Genomic DNA, 21,482 nt, shown 5'->3' on the forward strand with positions numbered 1-21,482 from the left:
TCAAAAGCAAATTGTATATTTTATAAAGTAAATTTATGTATGGACTATTTATAACAAATACATGAACAAATTTATATGTACACATGTGAACATATGGATACATGTACATATCACACATACATATATACACATAGATACAGCTATAGACAGAGGTTTATATCAGCTGGCAACATTATTTATGAATTTAGGAACCTAACATGCCATGTGTTATTATGTGCTAAATACGTTTAGAAATAGAAGGCGAGAAGTTAGTGATTTTATTACCTAACCTGATTTGGGAATTAAGTGTTAAAATAATTACATTATAGTTGGAATCGTCTTGAGGGCAATGGGTTTGGGTTTTTTTGGTGCATGGTAAGTTAAACCAAATTAAATAATAAAAAGCAAATCCTCTGTGTCCTCTATTTCTATCATCTCTACCATCATTCTATAATTTGTGTTGTCCTGAGATAGAGTTTCTCAGAGCTAGGTGTCCCTACACATGTTATTGTTGTTGCGTGCCATCGAATGTATTCCCACTCATAATGACCTTATAGGAGAGAGTAGAACTGCCCCGTAGGGCTTCCAAGGCTGAAATCTTTACTGGAAAGACGGCCAGGTCTTTTCTCCAATGAGGCTGCTAGTATGTTTGAACAGCTGACCTGTTGGTTAGCCTCTGAGAACCATGGCACCACCAGGACTCCTTCCTACACACATATATAAGCTATATATAGGCCTTTTTGCCTCACTGCCAGGCTGTCAGCTATTATTTCTTGGTTCTGTCATTTATCTTCTCCTTTTCTTTTTTTACTACTACTATGGGGAGCAAAACAAGATAATTAAGTTTTTTAGAATAATCACTATAATCAGCAAAAAAATAAAATAAAATAATAATCTTCAAGAAAGAACTTGAAAGGTTATCTCAACAAGAAATGTAATAAGCTTTGAACTTTATCAACTTTACAAAATCAATTTAGAGAATCCAGAGGCCTTTTGTTCTACTCATTTTCTGATTCTTGGCTGTGCTCCAGATAGTTCATAATAGTGGCCATCTGACCTCTGGATAAATGAAATGCTGCTCTGTGTGTAGAAACTATTGTAGGAAATAAAATATTTTACAAAATAATAGACTTCACCAGCTTATAAATAACTTTGCAAAATATGTTAATCATCACTGAACAAAACCATTTTTTTTTCTTACCAAGGATTATGCTCAATTCTTCCTTAGGGTTTTGTGCATTTAATGACACCTTGGGCTTAATGTGCTCCACTTTACAACCAAGAGAGTTTCTTCTGAAATAGCTTATTCCTTGTCATTGTTCCAGAAAATAATTATAATTGTATTTTCCCATGGCAAGAATTTCAATATAAAATTGCAGCATTCTGCCCAGCAAATTTACAAGTTTTAACTCTAAGAAACCATATTCACACCATCACTTAAATCTGTTTTAGACCATATATTTTAAAAGGATAATTAACGTAAGTCTTAGACATGTCTTCCCCCCCGCAAAAAAAAAAACTGTAAAAGCGTCTATGATAGAAATGTGTTTCACCAAATAGAAAAAAGAAATTAATTACTCCTCGAAACTTTTCAGAACGAAATAACTCACCACAGTCTCCAAATAAAAAATTTCTAAAAAGGTTTAAAAAGCAAATCAAATGTTGTATGCAAAAGCACTTTGTAAATCACAAAGAGCTCTGCTAAGTATTTGTCATTAAGGTTATTTTTGGAAATGAAAAATGTAAGCAAAGCATGTATATTAATATAAAAAGTGGTGCACTTTTATAACTTTGGATTCTCACATTTTCAGTTTTTACTTTTGACACACCAAAGGAAAGGTAACACTTCTGTGTTAAAAGTAAATTAACTTATTTTACTTCTTGGGTGCCAAACAGCATTGCCGAATGAGGCTATTATGGGTTATATTTTCTTGGAAACAAACAAAAATATTTAAATCCAGAGAATGAAAATGTTTATAGGTGAGCAAATACTGTTTTTGGTAAAAATAACCTAAGCAAAATAGGTCAAGATATGTTTTCAGTAACTATTATAATAACCGCTCTTACCAGGATAATATGAAAACCAAACCCGTTGCCATCGAGTTGATTCCGACTCATAGCGACCCTATAGGACAGAGTAGAACTGCCCCACAGGGTTCCCAAGGCTGTAATCTGGTGGCTAGTGGTTAAGAGCTCAGTTGGCGGACAAAAAGGTCAGCAGTTCAAATCCACCAGCCACTCCTTGGAAATCCTATGGGGCAGTTCTACTCCGTCCTATAGTGTCGCTTTGAGTCGGAACCGCCTCAAGAGCAGCTAACAAGGCAACCACAATCCTTAAGAAAGCAGACTGCCACATCTTTCTTCCGAAGAGCGGCTGGTGGGTTTGAACAGCCGATCTTTTGGCTAGCAGCCAAGCGCTTAACCACTGCACCACCAGGACTTCTTAACATATAAAAATAGGATCTAATAATAATAAAGCTCTTAATATAGGGCAGGCACTGCTCTGAACACTTTGCATTTATTATACCCACCCACCGTCGTCCAGTCGATTCCGGCTCATAGTGACCCTGTAGGACAGGGTGGAACTACCCCCATAGAGTTTCCAAGGAGCGCCTGGTGGATTCAAACTGCCAACCTTTTGGTTAGCAGCTGCAGCACTTAACTACTACGCCACCAGGGTTTCTGCATTTATTATATGTAAATGTATATATTGAAAAGATATTACATATTTGATCTTGTATTTATCCCTCACAGGTCACAAAAGAAATTCCAGACTCTTATTGCAATGGATAATACATGTGTTTTTCCTAAAAGGAAAACCAAAGGCCATAAAAAAAGAGAGGTGATGATGGACTTTTAATGCTTTCGTTTCCTAGTGATAAAAATTTCAAACAACCAACATAGTTAGAAACTTGGAAGGAACGATGCCTTTTCATAAGAAATGCATTTCTCCATCAGTAGGTTTTTGGTTTCTTGACTTTCCATTTCCTAGGCCAATAAAAATACTACCAAGAATCTTAGGGAATCTCATGATGTTCCAAATTTTATTTTTTCTGGTGAAGGATATTATAATAAAATTTAAGGAAAATTAAAGAAAGGCCAGTTGAATGTCCCCAAACAGGAGAAAGTCATAATTTAACAATGGACAATACGGGTGGGTATAAATTTACATGTGTTGAAATGGCCACTCAAAAAAATCAAAACTTGCTCATTATTATGGTATGTGGTGTTAAATTTGAGAATGCAATCAGCTAGGATTTTCATTTAGTTCCCTATTAGATAGCTGTCTATTACTCAGTGGGTGTTGAGATATACACAGAGGATTAAATAAATAAAAGGATATAAATCATGGATTTTTTTCCCACAAAATTACATTACATAATGAAGTTAGCATAAATAAATGCATTTGTATTTCTAAAAATAAAACTAAGCAAAAGAACAACTTTTGCCCAAGAGCAAAGTTGAGAAGCAGAATGAGAGGCAGGACAACCAGATGAATGGAAATGGGGAACTCAGGGTGGTAATAGGGAGGGTGCTGACACATTTCAGGGAGTACAACCTATGTGACTGAACAATTTGTGTACAAATTATTGAACGGGAAACTAATTTTCTCTGTAAACCTTCACCTGATGCACAATTAAAAAAAAATAAGCTAAAATGTCTATTCATGGTAGTAATTAAAGAAGTGAAAGCCGTAAGATGAAATTAAATTTTAAGCACATTTTAAGATTTCAAAAGCCACTGGCTCATAACCCAAAAAACACTAACTAGGCAGTAGATAAGTAGTAACTTCGGTGAAGTGTGAGACAGTACACAATTCTGGGGAAGCCAGCACAAATAGACCAAGGCAAGGTCATGAAAGCTTCATAGATACATCCAAACTCCCTAAGGGACCAAATTACTGGTGTAACATAGTTTATAAAGAAAATGTTCTACATCCTACTTTGGTGAGTAGTATCTGGGGTTTTAAAAACTTGTGAGTGGCCATCTAAGATACTCCATTGGTCACACTCCCTCTGGAGCATGGGAGAATGGAGAAAACCAAAGACACAAGGAAAGATTAGCCCAAAGGACTAATGGACCACAAACTACCACAGCCTCCACCAGACAGAGTTCAGCACACCCAAATGGTATCTGGTTACCACCATAGACTGCTCCGATAGAGACCACAATAGAGGGTCCCGGACAGAGCTGGAGAAAAATGTAGAGCAAAATTCTAACTCACAAAAAAAAGATCAGACTTAGTGATGTGAAAGAGACTGGAGAAACCCTGAGAGTATGGTCCCCTGGACACCCTTTTAACTCAGTACTGAAATCACTCCTGAGGTCCATCCTTCAGCCAAAGATTAGACAGTCCCATAAAATAAAACAAGACTAAATGGGCACACCAGCCCAGAGACAAGGACAAGAAGGCAGGAGGGGACAGGGAAGGGGTAATGGGGAGCCCAAGGTCAAGAAGGGAAGAGTGTTAAAGTGTTGTGGGGCTGACAACCAATGTCACAAAACAATACGTGTATTAATTGTTTAATGAAAAGCTAATTTGCTCCATAACCCTTCATATAAATTACAATAAAAAAATTAAGAATAATTATGTCCCCTGGCAAGACAAAGTTTGTACCTTCACCAGATAATTGGTGCAAATGAAGAGAATCGATTGCCCTTTTCTTTAAAAAAATAACATAAACTTTAACTAAAAACTTTAACATTAGCACTTACTAATGAAGATCAAAGACCACTGCCTTCGAATCCATTCCGACTTATAGCAACCCTCTAGGACAGACTAGAGCTGCCCCATGGGGGTTCCAAGGCTGTAAATCGTTACAGAAGCAGACTGCCACATCTTTCTCCTGAGGAGCAGCTGGTGGGTTCAAGCCACTGAACTTTTTAGTTGGCAGCCAAGCGCTTTAGCCACTGCACCACCAGGACTCCTTTTGGCTCATATAGGAGGACATAAAAAAACGAAGATAACTTCACAAACTTGGAAACATTGTAACCCCTGGTTTTCTATGAAAATCAAAGTGGGAAAAGCTTTACACTTGAATTAATTTTATTCATCTGTTCTCAGAATATGTTCCATACAATGAGAGTCTTAAGTAATCATTGAAGAATCAGAAGGATTCACAGATGGTGTGAGTGATTTAATTATTTGCAATCAGTTGTTCTGGGCATGCTCAGAAGGATATTTCCAAACCCATTACAGAAACCATCTCAGCTCCCTTACAGCTGGTGTTCCATATTTTGAAAGAAAATTTAGATAGGAGAAAATTACACTTTATATTGTGTTACAAACAGAGGTCAAATTGCTGTGTATAAATTCTTCTACTTTTTTTCCCTTCATTGTATGAGTTATATTTATCAAATATCATGTCTTTTGTATGATTAGTAAGGATTCACCATTGCTATTTTATGTTTTGTGTTGTTTGGCACATAGGAGGCACTAGATAAATGTTTACTGAATGAAAGAAATACCAATTCAATATATCCAAAATAAAACCGGAGTTTCTTTACAGTTTCCCAGTAACTGTATGGAATTCTGATTTCATTGCGTCCTCAACATTATTGGGAGGTTCTTACTAAAAAGAAACAAAAAAAGAAGAATAAAAAATATAATACCAGTCCCCATCAAATCCACAATTAAAAAAAAAAAAACTCTCTGGGAATTTAATAATTAAAAAATGTATCTTGATGCTAGAATCTTTAGCCTTAATTTTGTAGGATCTTGGGCAAATTGCTTAATGAATTTTAGTCTGTTTTTTTTTTTTTAAATGAAGAAGGTTTACAGAACAAACTAGCTTCTCATTAAACAGTTAGTACACATATTATTTTATGACATTATTTAACAACCCCACGACATGGCAACATTCTCCCTTCTCGACCTTGAGTTCCCTATTACTAGCTTTCCTGTCCCCTCCTGCTTTCTAGTCCTTGCCCCTGGCCTGGTGTGCCCCTTTGGTCTCGTTACAAATTTTAGGCTTTTTAAAAACGAGGTTAATGATGTCTATTTTGTAAGACTGTTACCAGGATTAGAGATGCCCTTTGAAAAGATCTAGTCTTGCACCCTTAACTAGCCCCAGGGAGAAGTAATATATAATAGCACAATAAAATAATTGGTATTCATACACATGCCCCTAATACTAAGAAATTTCCTTCATCAAAGGTGTACGTCAGGGTTGTATTCTTTCACCATACCTATTCAATCTGTATGCTGAGCAAATAATCCTAGAAGCTGGACTATATGAAGAAGAACGGGGCATCAGGATTGGAGGAAGACTCATTAACAACCTGCATTATGCAGATGACACATCCTTGCTTGCTGAAAGTGAAGAGGACTTGAAGCACTTACTAATGAAGATCAAAGACCACAGCCTTCAGTATGGATCACACCTCAACATCAAGAAAACAAAAATCCTCACAACTGGACCAATGAGCAACATCATGATAAATGGAGAAGACTGAAGTTGTCAGGGATTTCATTTTATTTGGATCCACAATCAACACCCGTGGAAGCAGCAGTCAAGAAATCAAGAGACGCAATGCGTTGGGCAAATCTGTTGTGAAAAACCTCTTTAAAGTGTTGAAAAGCAAAGATATCACCTTGAAGACTAAGGAGTGCCTGACCCAAGCCATGGTATTTTCAGTCGCATCTTATGCATGTGAAAGCTGGGCAGTGAATAAGGATGACGGAAGAAGAATTGACACCTTTGAATTGTGGTGTTGGTGAAGAATATTGAATATACCATGGACTGGCAAAAGAATGAATAAATCTGTCTTGGCAGAAGTACAGCCAGAATGCTCCTTGGAAGCAAGGATGGTGAGACCACGTCTCACATACTTTGGACATGTTGTCAGGAGGGATCAGTTCCTGGAGAAGGACATCATGCTTGGTAGAGTACAGGGCCAGTGAAAAAGAGAAAGACCCTCAACGAGGTGGATTGACACAGTGGCTGCAACAATGGGATTAAACATTAACAATGATTGTGAATATGGCGAAGGACCGGGCAGTGTTTCATTCTGTGGTACATAGGGTCGCTATGAGTCGGAACCGACTCGACAGCACCTAACGAAAACAATAACAACTCCTCGTGTATTGACTATCTCGTTATCTGACGTTCCGCATTTACGGCAATAGCAAAAAACTGCTATCCTACTATTTTGCACATTAACAACATAGATTTGGCAGTAATGAATGTTGAGATAGGAGGTGAGGGTAATGTTGGCTGTCATGGTTAAGGTTATCTGTCAACTTGGCCGGGCTATGATTTTCGGTGGTATGGCAGATGTATAATGTGCAATTTGGCAGTTATATAATGATGTAATCTGGCAGTTATATAATAGAGTCATCCTCTATTTTGTGACCTGATGTGGTCATCCTCCATTTTTACACAACACTGATTTCATGTAATGACCTGGTCTTTGGAACTAAATCCTGTCAGTTAGTTAGGAGTGGGTGTATTCTAATTTACCAATAAAATTACATGATAATAAAACTGAATATATCAATAATGCATTAGACTTAATTTTGTGTTTATATCCAATATTTATAAAAATATTAATATTTAGTAATATTTTTGCCATCAAAACATTTCCTGAATAATGTGTTAAATTACCATTTGAAAACAAAATTGCATACATTACTATAAGAAAAGAAACATTATATTTTCTTTATGTGTATTTATATATTTGACATCAAATTGGATTATAGCTATAATTTATTATTGCAACTTTAATTCTGAAGATGAACAACATACAAAATTATGTACCTAAAATAGACACAGCCTAACTATACAATAATTGTTAATGTTAATATAAGCAGTAAATCTATTTTAACACATTTATTCTCATAATTTTAATTTATTTTGCTATTTAGAGTCACCCATTTGAGGTAATATTTCTGAGGTAATATATTATATATTATTTATAATAACAAATTTGTTTGAACTTCAAAGAGTATTAAATTGTAATTGCCACCTTATTTAATACACAAATAATCACTTTGGACTAGAGAGATTCAAAAAACACAAAGTCCTGTGTTACTCACTGTACTTGGCCAATTCAGTTAACGTTCTTAAGCTTCAGTTTCATTTTTGGATTATTTATTTTATTTTGAATATATTATGTATTTATTTTTCCCTCTACGACTTCAAAATTTTTATACTGTATTTGTATCACATTAGTTAATAGTTACTCTGAAATTATTAAGATGCACAATGAATTTTGGAAGGTGTCCTTCTGAACAATACTAAAACAAACCCCTTGCCGTTAGGTCGGTTCTGACTTATCGTGACCGTATGGAAACAAAACAAAAACCAACCCATTGCTGGATGGATTCTGACTTATGATGACCCCATGTGTTACAGAGTAGAGCTGCTCCAGAGAGATTTTTGGCTGTAATATTTACGGAAGCAGATTGTCTGGCCTTTGTTTTGTGCTGCTGCTGAGTGGGTCTGGACTGCTAACTTTTAGGTTAGTAGCTGAGCATAAAGCCTTTGTACCTCCAAGGGTAGAAGTAGGGGGAGATGAGTTAGGAGACTCTGGCATTAATTCAGGAGAAAAACCATGGTGGTTTTGATCAGGGTGGTGAAATGGCACTGGGTATGAAGATTCTGAGTATATTGTGAAGATAAAACAGACTATACTTGGTCACAGACTAGGTGTAGGACATAACAGAAAGATGTCAAGAATGACTTCCAGATTTTTACCAGAAAATCTGATAGAACAGCATTGTCAGTATAGTTCAGAGAAGATTGGTCTGGCTATAAAAATGTGGTATGTAGTGTTCGATAGCTTAGAGCTGGTACTAAGTTGTCCGACTGGATGAGAATATCAGGGCAGGGAATATAGATCGAAAATGGAAGATGTCCAAGGACTGAGCACTGAGGCATTTCAACACTAGAAAGGAAATACCAGCAAAGGAGACTGACAAGGGCATCCAGAAAGGTAGTAGGTAAACCATGTGAGGAACGTCAATCAACCTCATTCTCAACTTACATGCCATTGGTGACCAGTAATTTAGTTCTGTTCTGCTTTTTAATACATACATTAAAAACCCAACCAAGACCCAGTGCCGTCGATTCTGACTCATAGTGACCCTGTAGGACAGAGTAGAACTGCCCCCATAGAGTTTCCAAGGAGCGCCTGGCGGATTCGAACTGCCTACCCTTTGGTTAGCAGCCGTAGTACTTAACCACTATGGCACCACGGTTTCCAATACGTACATTAGACAATTTATATATATAAATACTTTATATATATGACATATAATATTATGTATATATCTATTTACTGCTTATATTATACATGTAATACTTACATTATGTATGTATACACTCTATACATATAGAATTTCTTTACATTTTTCCTTTTGTTTGCCGATTTCTTTGCTCATCATTATTCTCTGCAACTTAAACCTTCTATCTGTGTTCAATCGCATTCTGCTTAAAAACTAATTCCCAGGACCCTTCGGTGAAAATCTCCTGCTGGTAAATTCTCTAAGTTTTGCTTGGGGGAAACAAATGAACAGAAAACCCTTTATTTTAATGTCATTATTGAAAGATAGCTTCTAAGAATGTACAATTTTAGGTTCACAGGTGGTCTTTCTTCCACCATTTTCATTTTTTGTGATCCTATTTCACCACCTCCATTGCTCTTAAGAAGTCAGCTGTCATTTTACTTGTCATCGCTTTGTAGGTAACCTGTCTACTTTCGTCACCAGTGTTTAAAAAATTCTGTTTTTGGAATTCATCAGTTTCACTACGATAGTATATGGGCGTATTTCTTCTTATTTTTCATGCTTGAGATTTGCTGGATTTCCCAATTTGAATATCGGGTCTTTTGCTAGTTTTCAAAGTTCCTAAGAAATTATCACTTCAAGTATTGCTTTTACTCCAGTCCATTCTCTTATATTTGATATCTTCTCTTCATGAGTCTCTTATCCTTTCTTTCACATTTTGTATCTTTTGGTCTCTCTATATGCATTTTAACTAATTTATTTTATTGATCTTACCATTTTCTAATTTGCTTTTCAGTTGTATCTACTCTGACGTTTAATTTGCCCACTACATTATTAATTTCAGCTATTCCATTTTATCACTTCTAGAAAGCCTATTTAATTCTTTAAAAATTTCCTGATCATTATTTTCGAATTGCCTCTCTTCCAAACTCATGCTTTTAAGCTCTTTTTCTTTTCTTTAAAAATATTAAGCATGTTTATTTTATATTTTGTATCTGCTGAATTCATTATCTACAGTTTTGGGGGCATCTGATTCTGCTACTAGTTTTCTCATGTAAATTGTCATTTTTAATTGTAAACTCATGTTCATAGAACTTTATCTGTGGGAAATTTTTGAAGTCTAGATTTCAGCAGTGCTATTTGTGCATAAGTTTGTCAGGCAAATAGGAACTACCAATCAAAACAACTTAAATTTTTGGCTTTGGTTTTATCAGGACATAGAGGAGTGAAACTTTGTACACCAACACTTGTGCATGATGTCCATCAAATTAGTGACCCTAATGAAAATAATTTGGAATTTCTTCACTCATTCTATTTGGTGCCTTGTTATGTCTCTTAGTTCTCTAAAAAAGGATTTATTACCTTTATTCTGAGTCTCAAATATTTAGTCAAAACCTCATGGACAGTGACAGATGCAGGACATAGTCCTAGGTTTCCTTATTTCTAATGGAAAAGTTAAAAAACAGTAGAGTTTTTCTAGAATAAGTGGCATTCACAAAATAAATACTAGCCTAATCTTGATTTTGCAAAGGTAAAACAATCAAGTTTTGGAGATAGATTTTATTATTATCAGAACTTTTTTTTTTTTTTTCAGTAGGTATTAGGGTATCGACTTGACAGCCATGGGTTTGGTTTTGGTTTTAGTTTGGATAGATTCATTTTAATTCATATTGCTTGGGATACAAATGCATTTCTTCAATCTTGGGCTCATCCATCAGTTCTGGGAAATTTTTTGTCATTATTCCTTAGAATACTGGCTCTTAACACATTCTCTGTCCTTTCCCTTTTTAATTAGTTTTAAATGTAAAGCTTCTTATTCTGTCCTCTCAGTTTGTCTTTCAAATTTTGCTTTTTTCATCTTTATATGGTATATTCTGATAATTTTCTCAAAAAGAGCTTCTAATTTTCTCTTCAGATATGCTTAGTTAAGTGCTTAATGCATTTACTTATTTTTTTTGTTTCTATAACTAGATTTTTGTTTCTAGAAGTTTTATTTGTCTCATTTTCAAATATACCTGTGTATTTTTAGTGTTTATAGAACTAAATTTTCTTTTTATTTATTTATCTCCTTAATTATTTTCAGCATATTTACTTTAGAGTGTTCAATATTTTTCTGTTATTTCAAGTTCATGGGCTGCTAATTTTCATGGTTATTTTATTAGATAAGTCACAATGTATTATTTCTTTTTTTAAATAATATTTTATTGTGTTTTCACTGAAAGTTTAAATTAGGTCCCTATTTAACAATTTCTACACAAATTGCTCAGTAACATTGGCTATATTTTTCACAACTTGTTAGCATTCTTATTACTTCCATTCTCATTGTTCCATTTCCAGTAACTAGTTTTCTTGCCCTTCCTACTTTCTCATCTTTGCTTTAGAATAATTGTTGACTGGTCTCATATGGATGACTTTTCAAAGAAGCACAGTACTCATGGGTGATAGTCTTTATTTTATGTGCCAATCTGTTATTTAGCTAAAAGGTGACCTCAAGGGATAGATTCAGTTCCAGGTTTAAAGAGTACCTCAGGACAATAGTTTCAGGAAGTCCTATAGTTTCAACCTGTTCAGTAAGTCTGGATTTTTTAAGAATTTGAGGTTTTGTTCCACATTTTTTCCCGTACTTATCAGGATCCATCTACTGTGGTTCTGATCAGGTTAATAGTGGTAGCTGGGCGCTATCTAGTTGTTCTGGTCTCAGGATAGATAAGGCTGTGGTTCACGTAGATTTTTCTTCTCTAAGTCTTTGGTTTCCATCTTTATTTTTGCCCCAGATGAGTAGAGACCAATAGTTGTATCTTAGATGGCCACTAGGAAGCTTTTGAAGCCCTGGTGTAGCCATGGTTAAGCGCTAAGCTGCTAATTGAAAGTCAGCAGTTTGAACCCTCCAGCAGCTCTGCGGGAGAAAGATGTGTCAGTCAGCTTCCGTAAAGATCACAGCCTTGGAAAGGCTCAGGACCCAGACAGTATTCAATGTTTTATTTCTTAATGTGGGTTGTAATACTTTATTGTGAGCTAATCTTCAGTGTTTGTGTGTCTGTGGGAGTCTCCCAGAAGAGTGATTTTTTTTATGATTCTATAGGGGAACTCTAAGGATTTTACCTAACTGGGATCATTTTCATGTTAATTTCTCAGTTCAGAATTCTAGAGCCTTGTGGTATAGGGTCACTGTGAGTTTAGGGTCACTGTGAGTTAGAATCAACTCAACAGCAACGGGTTTGGTTTCTTTGGTTTTGGTGGCTAGTGTAAAAATTTAGATCCTCCACTCAGTTTTAATTTTCATGGACTTTTTTTTTTTTTCCTCACCAGCCAGAATCCCTGGCAGGTGAACGGCACTTTTGCCACATTATTGAGCTCGTGTGTGTGTGTGTGTGTGTGTGTATGGTGGGGGTGGGGGGGGGCTGGGAGGCAGGGAGATTATCCTCCTCTACATGCTGAAGTCAGCCCTTAAAGATTCTAAATTTAGGCAGGTTTTCATTATCATCTCCATATTACATGTTGCCTAAGGCCACATCTTTTGTCCTAAAAGTGCTTTAAAATCTTCTCCTCCCCATTAGGCCCTCAGTCCAGGTTCAGTACCATATAAGATGATATGTTGATTTAGGATACCTTGGAAAATGAGGTTCATTCATATATTTTGGGCTCAGCTATGTATTTAAAGGAGCTCTGATCGCTCAATGGTTAATCGCTGGGCTACTAACTGAAAGGCTGGCGGTTTCAATCCACTCAGCCGCTCTGCAGGAGAACGATCTGGCAATCTGCTCTCATAAAGATCACAGCCTAGAAAATCCTATGGGGAAGTTCTGCTATGCCACGGATTGCTCTTAGTCAAAATCAACTTGATGACACCTAACAACAACAACAGCAATATGTGTTTAAAGCTTTTTAGAAAATCGTATTCAAAATTTTCATGCATTTGAATTGAGGGGTGGGAGAATCAGTTCAGTCTGTCATCAGTTCTGCTTCTGGAAGTTGATCCTAGCTAAATATATGTTTCTTTACTAAGCATTCATTAAACTGATTATAGATATAACTAGAGAAAATAATTACTATAAAAATGTCAATAAACACTATTGTCCCCAACAATCTAGAAAACCACAGAATCTTGACTTATTTGATTTCTTCCTTAACCCTGGTGATATGGTAATTACAAAATAGAAGAGGAGAGGAAAGAAATTCTGTAAGCAGCTAACCCCTGGTTCAATATTTCCCTTAGCAATCATTATTAATCTTTTTTATTCACAATTCTGATTACTGAAGAACATTCCGTCACTAAATAAGAAAATTATTTATGTTCCCAAATTCCCCAAGGATCTTGCATTGGCAGCTAACAGTCTTTGTTGTTATCTCAAGGCAAAGTAAAGAAAATATCCACGTGAAAACTGCACAAAGAAAATGTTTGCCCTTATTTTATTCTCAAAATACATTAGTTAACATTATGTGATAAGAGAAAATATAAATAAAAATTGAGAAATGGGAGCATAAAATCTAGGTACAGACATTATTTTTCCATAAGGTGGTGGCAGGCAGCAATTTGATTATGTATATACACTTTTTGGTGCATTTATGCTTCATTTAAAGAAAACCCCAAATAATAAAATCATAATAGTATGATGATATTTTTCCTAAAATATTTTATGAAGAAATGCTAGTACTTTACCACCACTCAAAGAGGAACCCTATAATCATTCTGAAATAAAATTCCCTTTGTGCTGCGACTGTCCAGATGTGAAAGGCTGCAAAATCTATTCCTCTTGTAGAGATTCATAATCACATTAACATATCAAAAGCCCCTAGAAGTTCTAGAGGAAGAAAACATAGCTTAACCCAGTGTTTCCCAAATGTATTTGGCCCATGAATCTTTTTTTGCCCTTTCGAATAACTCCCACAATATTTTTGGAAGTTCTGGGTCCAAATGTGTGTTGTTAATTCCTTTGACAAATTTCTTAACTTCATCAAACTTAATTTTCCTTACTGTAAAATGGCAATAAAAAATGAAACCCTACTTGGCAGGGTTACTGTTTAGATGAAATTAAATGTGAAAGCATGTAGCAGATGTAAAGTATTCAAATTCAAACTATTTTAAAAAGTTAGTGGAGGAAAGTTTATACTATGAACCAAAACCCGATGCCATCGAGTTGATTCTGACTCATAGCGATGCTATAGGACAGAATAGAACTGCCCTGTAGAGTTTCCAAGGAGCAGCTTGGTGGATTCAAACTGCTGACCTTCTGGTTGGCAGCTGAGCTCTTAATCACCGTACCACCAGGTCTCCTTCTACTATGAAAGAGTTCTTATTTTACAAAATGATTCACTTAAAAATTAATTTAAATAACACAATTCTTGTGGCATTTGAAATAAATCTAATAGTAAAATTAACTTTACAACAACTATTAAGGAAAAGGAGCCCTGGTGGCACAGTGGTTGAGAGCTGCAGCTGCTAACCAAAAGGTCAGCAGTTCGAATCCACCAGCCCCTCCTTCAAAACCCTATGGGGCAGTTCTACTCTATCCTACAGTGTTGCTAAGAGTCAGGATCAACTCAATGGTAATGGGTTTGGTTTGGTTTATTAAGGAAAATGTATAATGTGGAAAGTATATACTTTTAATGTTAAAATGCCTTATTCCAACTTACTGTGATATAGTAAAAGCCACCCTTCACCAGCACAACAGAGAATCCCTCATGGAGCAGGAGAAAAATGGGATGCAGACCTCAAATTCTCATAAAAAGACCAGACTTAATGGTCTGACTGAGGCTAGAGGGGCCCCAGAGGTCATGGCCCCCAGACTCTCTGTCAGTCCAAAACTAAAACCATTCCCAAAGCCAACTCTTCAGACAGAGATTGGACTGGACTATAAGACATAAAATGATACTGGTGAGGAGTGTGCTTCTTAGCTCAAGTAGACACATGAGACAAGGTGGGCAGCTCCTGTCTGGAGGCAAGATGAGAAGGCAGAGGGGGATAGAAGCTGGCTGAATGGACATGGGAATACAGGGTGGAGAGGAGGAGTGCACTGTCACATTATAGGGAGAGCAACTAGGGTCACACAGTGGTGTGTGCATAGGGTTTTGCATGAGAAACTGGCTTGAATTGTGGACTTTCATTTAAAGCACAATCAAAAAGAAAAAAAAGCCACCCTTTGCAAATACATTAGTTATAACGCTTCTCATAGTCACCCTTTTCCACCTGAATATTAAGTGTGAGGAACTTTGTTTTTCCTCAGTATACTTACTTCCAGAAATAACCATAATAAAATTTGCTGTTCTGGACATGCATCCTTAATCTCCAACTTTGCATGTATAGTTATGAGATGTATGAAAATATTTGTATAACATAAAAAAAAAACCTAGCACATATTACCTACTCGGATTATACACCAAAGTTCTAAAAAGTGTCCATTTTTCCTAAATGGAAGGATGACTAAGAGTCACAGCAGTTATGTAAAAATCTGAGTGAAGACTATTCCCAGAAGAAATGATAATGTGCAAAGGTCCTGGATGTAGTGTGTTTAAGTATAGAGAAGATACCTTTGTGCCTCTATGGCAGGAGAAGAGATGAGGTAGAAGTAACAGGAGTAATAGACAGAGGTCAGATCAGGTCAGGGTTAATCAGATTTTATTCAAAGGGCAATAGGCAGCAGAGGCTTTAAAAGTAGTCCTCTGGCTTCACAAGAGAGAATATAATATAGGTTGGAAATAACTTGAAGCAAATGTTCAACAACTGTTGAAGTAACCCAGATGAAAGATGCTGTTGCTGCTGATTACAGGTGCATAAATGCAGACAACAAAGAATGGCCCAATTAAAGAAGTAATTAGCATTTCAAAGTCCGAGAGGATTTTGAAATAAATTACATGGGTGGTGCAAAGAAAAAGGGATCACAGATGATGTCCAGTTGTTGTTTTTTTTTTTTTTTAAACCTACCTGCAATTTGCTAATGCCTGGAGAGCTTGGTAGGGGCCAAATTATAAAAAAAAAAAAATTATACAGAGGAACAAATCAATTCTTCTTGCCTTGGCTATGTTATGTTTGAGATGCCTACTAGGCATTCATGATTTGAAGCTGAATGAGAAGTTGTTGCATATGGAACGTTGAGTATCAGAATTCTACGCTTGGTATTGAAGGCACAGAACATTCAGGACAAGTGGAGGTGTATTTAGAAAAGGAATATTTCTTGTCCTTCTTCTGCTAACAGGTTATCTGTATGTTTTTGCTATCTTTTCTGGAACAGGTCATGTATGTATGCCAACTCCAAAGGTCTACTACATTTTTGCTCTCTAGAGACATGATAATTGGTAGTGATTACTACTGAACACGTTAGGCACAAGCCTTATATTTGCTATCTTCATCTACAACCAGCTTTATATTTGTTGCATTCTCTTTTATTTGGGGCCAATCAAATCACTTCTATAGTCTCATAGCACACTGTGTTTTCCTTTGTAGCACTCAGCACAATTTTAGTAATTAATTACAAAATTTTTTAAAGGTTTTCTTCATTGCTTTATATAGCTCAAGCCTTCCTTCTTGTTTAATTTTGCTTTCTACACAAGTATAGCATTTGGTAGTTCTTTCAGCAAGGATCATAGGTAATACATTCTCTTAGTTTTTGTTTGTCTGTAAATATTCTGCCTCCATTCGTGAATGAAAGTTTAGTGGTCATTTGCAAATTTGCCTAGACCTTTGAAGACACTGTTCCATTGTCTTCTAACATCTTTTCTTGATGAAAACTCTGCTGTTGAGTTGTCGTTCTGTGGGTTTCACATGATCCCTGGATTATGGTAGTATCCCCAGGGTGCAATTTTGTGGTTGCATTTGCTTCGGCTCCCTGAGGTTAACTGCTCAATGCTACAATTAAGCTTAATAAAAATTATGCAGACTTTTCTACGGTGGAGTTTTCAGAATCTTATTTTTTTTTTTTAGTTCTTTCTTTACCATCCTGTAGAAGATAAGACTTTAGATAGAGCTCTGTTGCACAGTTTATCAAGATTTATGACTTTATGGATAGAATCACTAACTTTTCATGTAATTTCCCATAAATAATCTGTACTTTTGATAAAATTATCTGCCCAAGGGTCCTGGAATCTAATTGGTAACTTAAATTGTATATATATATATACCTGTCATAAATAACATTTAAAACCAATGCTGCCTTTTGAGCCTAATTCCCTTATTTGTTTGTAAAGATACTAAATATTTAAAAAAAAAAAAACTGTCCTCATTTTCAGTGTTAGTTTATACACAGAAAGAAGAAGAAGAAAACTTTGATTCATTGAGACCCTATAACACAGCAGGTGTTTTACAAATATTGCCATATTTCATTCTCCCAAACATCATTATCTCCATTGTACAGATGAGGGAAATGGGGCTGAGAGAGGTTTATCCACAATCATACAGCTAGCAGATTCACATCCAGGGCTGCTCATCCCAGAGGGCCTTCTTTTTATTAGATCATACGGTTGCCATATAACACATCTGGCAGAAAAAATCCTCATGCTCAGCTTATATTCATTGTTTAGTCTTCACTGTTCAACCTAGTTTCTAAGTCAATAGGAATGATATTAAAAAATGTCTTATATTCCTAGTTAGGGCAAGAGTTTCCCCATGGTGAATACCTGGAGAATGTTCCCCCGCTTTCTCTGAGTCTGCTGTCCCTTACTTATGGTGTCCAGGTCTGTCCAAAGGCTCCCCATGTACAGATACCCTCTACTCTGCTTTCATCTACACTGCTGTCTGATCAGGCCATTTCAGAGTTTCACTACTGCCATGTATATTTCTGGCACTGACATACTTCCCTAAGTGCATTAATTTTACACTGCTTACTCTATTTCTGAGTCTTAATTCCTGAAATAAGTAAAACGAAGTTCACTTTTTAAACTCAGCTCTCATTTCTTAAATACTGTAGAGTACTGCCTATTATCTTGAATTACTATTTTCATGTCCTGATATGATAAGACCAACTGTCAATTTAGGAGTCCAAATGCGGTCTAGAGTTTCTATCTGGAGAGAAGACAGAAAGAAATAAGGGAGAAAGAAAGATGAGCGGAAGAGAAAAAAGGGAAGTGCAGGGGTGGGCGGAAGTGAGGAATTTTGAAACTATGACTGCATGAGCAGCATCAGGGCCACTATAAGATTATTCTAAATATAATTCTTGGTTAATCTGTTCATTTGTGGCTGTTTCATGTGACTATACTGTAGAATAATCTGTAGTGATCAGTCTAGTGGCCATGGTCAAATCAATTTTTAAAATATATTAATAATCAGTGGAGTATGACAATATATCTTGGATCTATATATCTATCTGTCTATCTTATCTATCTATCATCCTACAGTTTTAATTAAAATAGTAGGTCATACATAATGATTACAGTAAATCAGTCTTTGCACATACTGTTAAACAGTTTCTATTATCATGTATAATCAAGAAAAGAAAAAAAAAGAGTTAACATAAAATATTCCCCAGGGCACCTTCTAAGTTTTGGATATTTCGATACAAACATAGAGAAAAAAAAATATATGAGGAAAAACATATCACTGCATTTTAATATAATATATATTTTTAAATTTTGTACTGGTTCACATATCCTTCCGTTATTTCACCAACCATAATTATGGTCTAGAGATATCTGTTGAATGCCTACTATGTATAAGGACATAATGACATTTAAGGGAGCAGTTTATGGAGATTTTTTGATCCTGTGGCTATTTAACTATAAAGCATCAATAACTTGTCTACGATTTAGAAATGTTAATCCTGCAAATAGGGTATGTCAAGTTCTGGGGAAACTGGAATAGAGAAATGAGTTAGTAATCAGATAATTCAGACCAAAGGACTTCTTCTCCCTGAATGCTCTATTTAACTGAAGCAAAAACATTTTTACTTAGATTTTCTTTGTTTGCCTTAAACTTTCACTTCATTTTCCATCTGCAGACACAGGCTTTCTGATGGTGTAAGCCTGAGTGATTTATGACATATTATGTTCATATCGTCTAGTGTGAAGGATAATACGCTGAAATGTTCAATCAGCTGGAATGGGACTTCAACTGTAAGATAGTTTCAATATTTCTCATATTGCTTCTTCCAATTGCTCAGAATATTTACCTATTTTAAATTTTATGGTATTGGATTTCATAGAAAACAGTGGCTTTGTGATTTTTTCAAGTGGAAAAAGAAGTAACAATCATATACAGTATAGTTTCCCTTGGTTACTAAGCAGTTATTAACTAAATGTATTTATTTATAAGATAAAGTTATGCTAATTGCTCTACATGCATTTTAAAATATTCCTTTTATAGACAATGTCACAGAAGAAATCCAGAAGAAGTCTCATCTATGGGTTGATTCGAATGGAATAGCCATTTTTCTAGGTCATATGACTCAACATAACATAAATACAAAGCCTTGTTTTTGAACTTCGATGTCCTGGTTTTGTGAGTAGAACTTTCTTGGCATAATTGTAGAGTAGTGACTATTCCTCTTCAGTTTTTAATATCTCAGAACGAGTAAAATAAGTATAACTGCCTGAAAATCTCTATGGTTTATACATTATAACAAATTACGTACTAAGAAGACCAAGTTTACAATTTCAAGTTGCCTTTTTAAAAAGAGAATCACAAAACTTCCATCCAGTTGTTTAAAAGAAAAGCAGTTGTTCTTTTCCCTTTTTTTGCTTGTAATAGATCGGTAGATGACCTTGATGGATACTTTTCAACCTGTTACCAATTATCAACCATCGTGCTAGAAATCCAATCCTTCTAACAAGCATTTCAACCCATTACGTAGTTCAGCCAGGTCTGAGGACTAAGGTATTCATTCTTTAAATCATAAGATAAGTAAGGCCTTATACGAGTTGATATAAGAAAAGGTTTCACAAAATATTTATTGTTTACCGTGTATACATTATGAAAGTAAAATTAGCATGGGATGATCTCTGGAAAGAAATACATAGTTTGGAATTAGACACTGAAATAAAGTAAATGTATGATAAGTTGACAAATTCATGTTGCCAATGTTATGAAAAAATGATGTGGCAAAAAAAATTAGGACATACTTTTTATTTTGATAATGGGGCTGATTCCTATTAGCTGTCCATTTATTACAGTTTTAATCTACAAGGTTAAGAACTAGCGTTACGGAAGCCCAAAGCGAGGGATAATACTCACTTTCAGAATGGGCATTAGAAGTTTGAAATTGCACCCAGATTTTTTTTTTCCTTTTTGTTAGTAGGCCTCTGTTAAGAGTGTAGTAGTTGCAAACACATACGTGGGTTTGCCAGTAACAACTCACAATTTGTGCAAAGTTGAGTCTTCGAAACTGAGCAAATTTGCTCTCAATTTCCCGCCAGCGCTTGCTGAGCTGGATCTGAGTTGGCTCCACTGCCATTGCGGCCCCATCCTCAGACAAGCCCTCAGCTTGCCTATGCACTGCATTCAGCTCCTCTTTCTTCTTCTGCAATTCCCGATCAATTTCCTATTAAGCAAAATCAATACAGGGCCCAGGGCAGTTAGCTAACCACATCAACCAACCTGCAAGCAGCAAATACTTCTCTCAGAAATGTCATAGGCTGTTGTCACTTTAGTGTCATCCTTCCAAATTCATAGATAGGGCATGTGTGACTGTCATCCTCACCCAGTAATCCAAATATTATCTTAGTTATCCTTTGTATGCTCCATTTTGGATATTCTAATTAAAGAAATATGTCAATGTATCTACTATTTTCTTTCTCCTGAATTTCACTTGTGTTTTAGGGGTTGACAACTGCAATTACTACCCATTATTTATTAGGGACCATTCCTATCGAACATAATTTAGAGGGTAAGTAAATAAGTAATTTATTTCCTTTTTTTTTTTTAATGTCAGGGAACTCAACAGAGAATGGAGCAAAATAAAAAGTGTAAAATAATAACAGAAAAAATCTTCAGACAATATGCAACTAAATCTACTGAGATTTGACACTGATGCATGGAGATGATCTGATGAAATGAATGTGCTAACATGAGAAAGAAGTCGTCCATATACCGATAAGTCATTTGCTCATCTGGAACAAAGATACACAAAGTCAGTTACAATTTTACCAGAAAACACATGACATTTCTTAATGCATTTTACACATTTAAAAGGAAAACATTTTACTCATTCAACATCATGTCACCTGAATAACACTTAATACAGTACATTTACTCAAACACAACACAGTAAAAAGGAAAAGCATCAAATCAAACAGAATGTTAATAGAGGAAATGAGAACATCAACATTTTAAATATGATCCAAAGAGGTT

General features: G+C 35.6%; 1 protein-coding gene across 1 annotated transcript in view; it reads right to left on the minus strand.

Annotated features, from left to right (window-relative positions):
* The window catches only part of DMD (dystrophin), a 1,889,362-nt gene that overhangs the window by 1,336,499 nt on the left and 531,381 nt on the right, over window positions 1-21,482 (minus strand). The window contains exon 36 of the mRNA XM_010599731.3: window positions 20,491-20,673. Within this exon, the coding sequence (XP_010598033.2) occupies window positions 20,491-20,673 (183 nt within the window). The remainder of the gene's footprint in view (window positions 1-20,490; window positions 20,674-21,482) is intronic.

This window comes from Loxodonta africana, chromosome X, assembly GCF_030014295.1.
Source record: "Loxodonta africana isolate mLoxAfr1 chromosome X, mLoxAfr1.hap2, whole genome shotgun sequence".
Classification (NCBI taxonomy): Eukaryota; Metazoa; Chordata; class Mammalia; order Proboscidea; family Elephantidae; genus Loxodonta; species Loxodonta africana.